Below are 6,751 nucleotides of genomic sequence, written 5' to 3' on the forward strand. Positions count from 1 at the left end.
GTTAAACATTTACCTCAAGTAGACACACGCCCTGGAGAGAACAATCATGGGAGAAGGAAGGGCTGCTTATGCACAGGGAGACAGCTCAGGGCACAGGGGAGTATGGAGGGATGATCACTGGGAAGAGGTAACTATGGGGAGGAAGTGGGAGGGGAGCTGTTACATGGTGGTAAACTGTGGTCAATGACATGAGACAAAGTACATGTGAACTGTTGTATGGAAAGTGAATTTGCTCTGTAAATCTTCACCCAAGTCACAATAAATAAGTAAATAAATAAATAAATAAAAGTGATAAGAGGCAAAGATGTCACTTTGAAGACTAAGGTGCGCCTAACCCAAGCCATGGTATTTTCAGTTGCCTCATATGCATGTGAACATTGTAAAATGAATAAGGAAGACTGAAAAAGAGTTTATGCCTTTGAATTATGGTGTTGGTGAAGAGCACTTAACATACCATGGACTGTGAGAACAGACAAAACTGTTCTGGAAGAAGTGCAGCCAGAATGCTCCTTGAAAGTAAAAATGGCCAGACTGTGTCTCACTTACTTTGGTCATGTTGTCAGAAGGTACTGTTCTCTGGAGAAGTATATCATGCTTGGTAAATTAAAGGGTCAGTGACAAAGGGGAAGACCCTAACAAGATTGATTGACCCAGTGGCTGCAATGATGAGCTCAAGTATAGCAAAGGATTGTGAAGATGGTGCATGACTGGGAGTGTTTTGTTCTCTTGTACATAGGGTCACTATGAGTCAGAATTGACTTGGTGACACCTAACAACAACAACAACATGGACAAAATATTGAATGATGCAGGAAGCATCAAAAGAAGATGGAAGGAATACGAAAAGTCACTGTACCAAAAAGAATTTGTTGATGTTCAGCCATTTCAGGAGGTAATATATGAACCAATGGTACTGAAGGAAGAAGTTCAAGCTGCACTGAAGGAATTGGTGAAAAACAAAGTTTCAGGTATTGACGGAATACACATTGAGATGTTTCAACAAACAGATGCAGCATTGGAGGTGCTCATTCATCTATTCCAAGAAATTTGGAAGACAGCTACCTGATCAATTGATTGGAAGACATTCATATTTGTGCTCCTTCTAAAGAAAGGTTATCCATGAGAATGTATAAATTATCAAACAATATTATTAATATCACACACAAGTAAAATTTGGTGAAGATAATTCACAAATGGTTACAGCAGTACATTGACAAGGACCTACCTGAAATTCAAGCTGGATTCAAAAGAGGGTATGGCATGAGATACCTTGATGTCAGATAGATTTTGGCTGAAAGCAAAGAATGCCAGGAAGATGTTTACCTGTGATTTATTGACTAGACAAATACATTCAACTGTATGCACCATAACAAATTATGGATAACATTGCAAAGAATGGGAATTCCAGAATACTTATTTGTGCTCATGAGGAACATGTACATACACAAACAGACAGTCATTCAAACAGAACAAGGAGATACTGCATGATTTAAAATCAGGAAAGATATACACCAGGGTTGTATTTTTTCATCATACTCATTCAATCTGTATGCTGAGATTCAATCTGAGAAGCTGGATGATGTGAAGAAGAAGTGCCTTCTTGGTTGGAGGAAAACTCATTAACAACTTGAAATATGAAGATGACACAAGCTTGCTTGCTGAAAGTGAAGAAGACTTGAAACACTTACTGATGAAGAGCAAAGACGACAGGCTTTAGTATGGATTACACCTCAACATGAAAAAACTAAAATCCTCACAACTGGACCAATAAGCAACAACATGATAAATAGAGATAAGATTGAAGGGGTCAGGGATTTCATTTTACTTGGTTCCACAATCAATACCTATGGAAACAGCAGTCAAGAAGTTAAACAATGTATTGCATTGGGCAAATCTGCTGCAGAAGAGCTCTTTTAAGTGTTGAAGAGCAAAGATGTCACTTTGAAGACTATGGTGCACCTGATGTAAGCCATGATCTTTTCAATAGCCTCATATGCAAGTCAGAGCTGGAAAATGAATAAGGAAAACAGAATTAATGCATTTGAATTGTGGTGTTGGCAAAGAATATTGAGTATACCGTGGAGTGCTAGAAGAATGAGCAAATCTGTTTTGAAAGAACTACAGTCAGAATTCTCCTTAGAAGCAAGAATTGCCAGACTTCATTTCTCATACTTTCGTCATGTTGCCAGAAGGAACCAGTCCATGGAGAAAGACATCATGCTAGGTTAAGTAGATAAGGAGTTCTGCTGGTGCAGTGTTTAAGGCATTTGGCTGCTAACCAGAAGGTCAGTGGTTCAAAGCCACCAGCCACTCCATGAAAGAAAGATGAGGCAATCTGCTTCCAGAGAGATTTACAGCTGCAGAAACTCAACATGGGCCACTATGAGTCACTATGAGGTAAAGTGGAGGATCATCAAAAAAGGGGAAAACCCTCAACAAGATGAATTGACACAGTGGCTCTGAGGATGTGCTCAAGCATAGCAAATATTGTGAAATGATACAGGCCCAGGTGGTGTTTTATTTTATTGTACAAAGGGTTGTTAGCAGTTGGAGCAGACTCGATGGCACCTAACAACAGCATGACTCAGAACTGACTCAACAGCACAAAACAACAACATAAGTGGCACAGTCTGACAAGATGAGACTGCATAAAACAAAAATTTTTAATGTGAATCAAAAATGAGTTATCTAAAGAGAGCATAATCTAAAGTTGTAGTTTTTTATTGGGGGAAGGGGAGAAAAAAATGTCCATTATAGCATTTGTCCTTTGAAAACGGGAATGGTAACAAAAATGCCATAACTATTGAATTACAGAACTATAGCCCAGAGTTGCAACAGGATGGGATATTCAAAAGTATGCTAGAGATGCCTACAACGTGGGTGTCAGGTACATTGGCAGTTGCTGTGGATTTGAGCCCTACCACATCAGGGCAACTGCAGAGGAGCTGGCCCCAGAAAGGGGATTTTTGCCACCAGCTTCAGAAAAGCTTGGCAGCTAGGGAAGTGGTTTGGACATGCACACCAAACCCTGGATTAGAGTAAGGTATAAATTTTAAAATTAACATTGTTATTTTCCCTTAATCTAATTTTACTTACTGTTATACAAGTTATGTGTATACATAGTAATAAAAATTCAAACAGTATTGTTGTTGTTATGTGCCATCAAGTCAGACATGACTCATAGCCACCCCTCCTTGGGTTTCTGAGGTGGTATCACTACAGGAGTAGGTTGCCCAACCTTCCTTCTGAGGAGTGGCTGGTGCGTTTGAACCGCCAGCCTTCTGGTTAGCAGTCAAGTGCCTTAGGCACTATGCTACCAGAGCTCCTTCAAACAGTATAGAAGTACATAAAATGAAAAGTTAAACTTACCTGTCTCCTGACACCAATCCCATTCCCAGAGCTAACCCATTTACCACTTGTGTTTTGATGTCTTGTATCTCTAGTTGTCCTTTTACCAATTTTAAGCAGTAATTACTGATGATCCCCTATGAACCCTAAGTAATTTAATTCACATAATCTTTCCCTTTTCCCCAGTCTTCTTTTCCTAGTTATGATTTATTACATTTTTATTTATTCAGTTAATTATCTTTATAAACTAAAATTACATATTTAAACACCTTTTTCTTAATGCATCAATATTAGACAGTATCTCTTGGTCAGAAGGGAATTGACTCCCTTCTGCTTCTCACTACTTGTCTCCTCCATCCAACACTTACCCTCTTTAAGTTGTATCATTATTTTTACATTGCAAATGTTTATAACTAATATGTACATTTCTGTAATTATAACTACGTCTTGTATGGTTGGTCTGTAGATAGGTTCTAAAAATGTAGAGTCAGTGAATAATATTTGCCATCTTATTATATCCATAATATTAAGCAGGATTTATGAAATATAATCAGAACTCAACTTTATTTTCTTCTACCTTTATCTTTTTAACTTGTTTTATCCCTTCATTTCCTGATGGGGCACGACTCCAAATGTGAAGAAACAGTTGTAAATATTCATTAATAACTGGAACATGGAATGTATGAAGTATGACTCTAGGAAAATTGGAAGTGGTCAAAATGAAATGGAACACATAAAAGTCAATATCCTAGGCATTAAACCAAACACCAAACTCACTGCCATTGAGTTGATTCTGCTTATCGCGACCCCCATTGGGTTTCCAAGGCTATAGATCTTTACAGAAGCACACTGCCTCATCTTTCTTTCACAGAGCAGCTGGTGGGTTCAAACCAGCAACTTTTGGTTAGCAGCCGAAACCCTTAACCACTACACCACCAGACCCCAAACAGGGACTTGAACCATGGACCCTCAGAAAATCTGATGCTCTACTGACTGAACTATCCAGGCTCATATCCTAGGCATTAGTGAGCTGAAATGGATCTCTGTTGGCCATACTGAATCAGACAATCATATGGTCTATTATGTTGAGAATGACAAATTGAAGAGGAATGGTGTCACATTCATCATCAAAAAGAACATTTTGAGTATAATGCTGTTGTTGTTGTTGTTGTTGTTATGTGCCGTCGAGTCGGCCCCGACTCAAGTGCCTTAGCCACTGTGCTACCAGAGCTCCCATAATGCTGTAGTGAAAGGATAATATCCATGTGCCTACAAGAAAGGCCAATTAATACTACTACTATTCAAATTTATGCATCAACCCCTAAAGCCAAAGATGAAAAACCTAAAGATTTTTACCAACTTCTGCAGTCTGAAATTAACCAAACAGGCAATCGAGATGTATTGATAATTACAGGTGATTGGAATGTGAAAGTTGGAAACAAGAATTACCAGTATTTGGAAAATAGGGCCTTGGTGACAGAAATCATGCCGGAGATTGCATGATAGAATTTTGCAAGACTAACAACTTACTCATTGAAAATACCTTTTTAATAACATAAAAGGCAACTGTAGACATGGACCTCACCAGATGAGTCAAATCAACTACATCTGTGGAAAGAGGTTCAATATCTTCAGCCAAAACAAGGCCAGGAGCTGACTGTGGAACAGACCGTCAGTAGCTCGTATGCAAGTTCAAGTTAAAGCTGAAGAAAATTGAAACAAGTCCAAGAGAGCAAAATTATAACGTTGAGTATATTCTACCTAAATTTAGAGACCCTCTGCAAAAGAGATTTGACACATTAAACACTAATGACTGAAGATCAGACAAGTTGTGGGCTAACATCAAAAACATCATACGTGAAGAAAGCAAAAGGTCATTAAGAAGGCAGGAAAGGAAAAAACCATAATGGATGTAAGAAGAGACTCTGGAATTTGCTCTTGAATGGAGAGTAGCTAAAGTGAATGGAAGAAATGATTAAATAAAAGACTGAACAAAAGATTTCAAAGGGCAGCTCAAAAAGCCAAAGTTAAGTATTATAATGAAATATGCAAAGACCTGGAGTTGGAAAATAAAAGGGGAGAACACTCTTGGCATTTCTCAAGCTGAAAGAACTGAAGAAAAAATTTAAGCCTTGAGTTGCAATACTGAAGGATTTCAAGGACAAAATACTGAACAATGCAGGAAGTATCAAAAGAAAATGGAAGGAATATACAGAGTCACTGGACCAAAAAATTGGATGATGTTCAACCACTTCAGGAGGTAGCATATGACCAAGAATGAATGGTATTGAAGGAAAAAGTCTAAGCTGCACTGAAGTAATTGGGGGAGGGGGACCTCCAAGAATTGATCTTTCAATAAATGGATGCAGCACTAGAGGTGATTACTTGTCTATGCCAACACATTTGGAAGACAGCTGCCTGGCCAACCAACTGGGACAGATCAATGTCTGTGCCCATTCCAAAGAAAGGTGATCCAACAGAATGTGGAAATTATCAAAAAGTATCATTAATATCACACACAAGTAAAATTTTGCTGAAGATAATTTAAAAATGGTTGTAGCAATATATTGACAGGGAACTGCCAGAAATTCAAGCTGGATTCAGAAGAGGACATGGAATGAAGGATATCATTGCTGATGTCAGAGAGATCTTGGCTGAAAGCAAAGGATACCAAAAACATGTTTACCAGTGTTTTATTGACTATGCAAAAGCAGTCAACTAGGTGGATCATAACAAATTATGGATAACATTGAAAAGAATAGGAATTTCAGAACACTGGAACCTGAACATAGTCCTAGAGGCTGTTGTTCAAACAGAGAAATGGTTTAAAATCTGGGAGGGTATGTGTCAGGATTGTATCCTTTCATCATACTTGTCTGTATGCTGAGCAAATAATCTGAGAAAGTGGACTAGAAGAAGAACACATCAGGATTGGAGTAAGACTCATTAACAGCCTGCGATATGCAGATGACACAACCTTGCTTGCTGAAAGTGAAAACTTGAAGCACTTACTGATGAAGATCAGAGACTACAGTCTTCAGTATGGATTACTCCTCAAAATAAAGAGAATAAAAATCCTTAAACTGCACCAATAAGCAACATCATAATAAACTGAGAAAAGATTGAAGTTGTCCAAGATTTCATTTTACTTGGATCCACAATCAACACTCACAGAAGTAGCAGTCAAAACATCAGATGATGTATTGCACTGGGCAAATCTGCTGCAAAAGACCTCTTTAAAATTTTAAGGACCAAAGATGTCACTTTGAAGACTAAGGTGGTCTTAACACCCCCCAAAAAATAAATAAATAAATAAATAGACCACAACCAAATCCACTGTCGTCGAGTTGATTCCAAATCATAGCAACCCCCATTGGGTTTCTGAGGCAGTAAAACCTTTTTTT

The 6,751-nt window shown here is 38.2% G+C and overlaps 1 protein-coding gene across 1 annotated transcript in view; it reads left to right on the forward strand.

Moving 5' to 3' along the window:
- The window catches only part of BHMT2 (betaine--homocysteine S-methyltransferase 2), a 28,809-nt gene that overhangs the window by 16,905 nt on the left and 5,153 nt on the right, over positions 1-6,751 (forward strand). The window contains 1 exon segment of the mRNA XM_007943479.1: positions 2,814-3,037. Within this exon segment, the coding sequence (XP_007941670.1) occupies positions 2,814-3,037 (224 nt within the window).

This window comes from Orycteropus afer, unplaced genomic scaffold (assembly GCF_000298275.1).
Source record: "Orycteropus afer afer isolate SDZICR_OR568_19922 unplaced genomic scaffold, OryAfe1.0 scaffold00107, whole genome shotgun sequence".
NCBI classification, from domain to species: Eukaryota; Metazoa; Chordata; class Mammalia; order Tubulidentata; family Orycteropodidae; genus Orycteropus; species Orycteropus afer.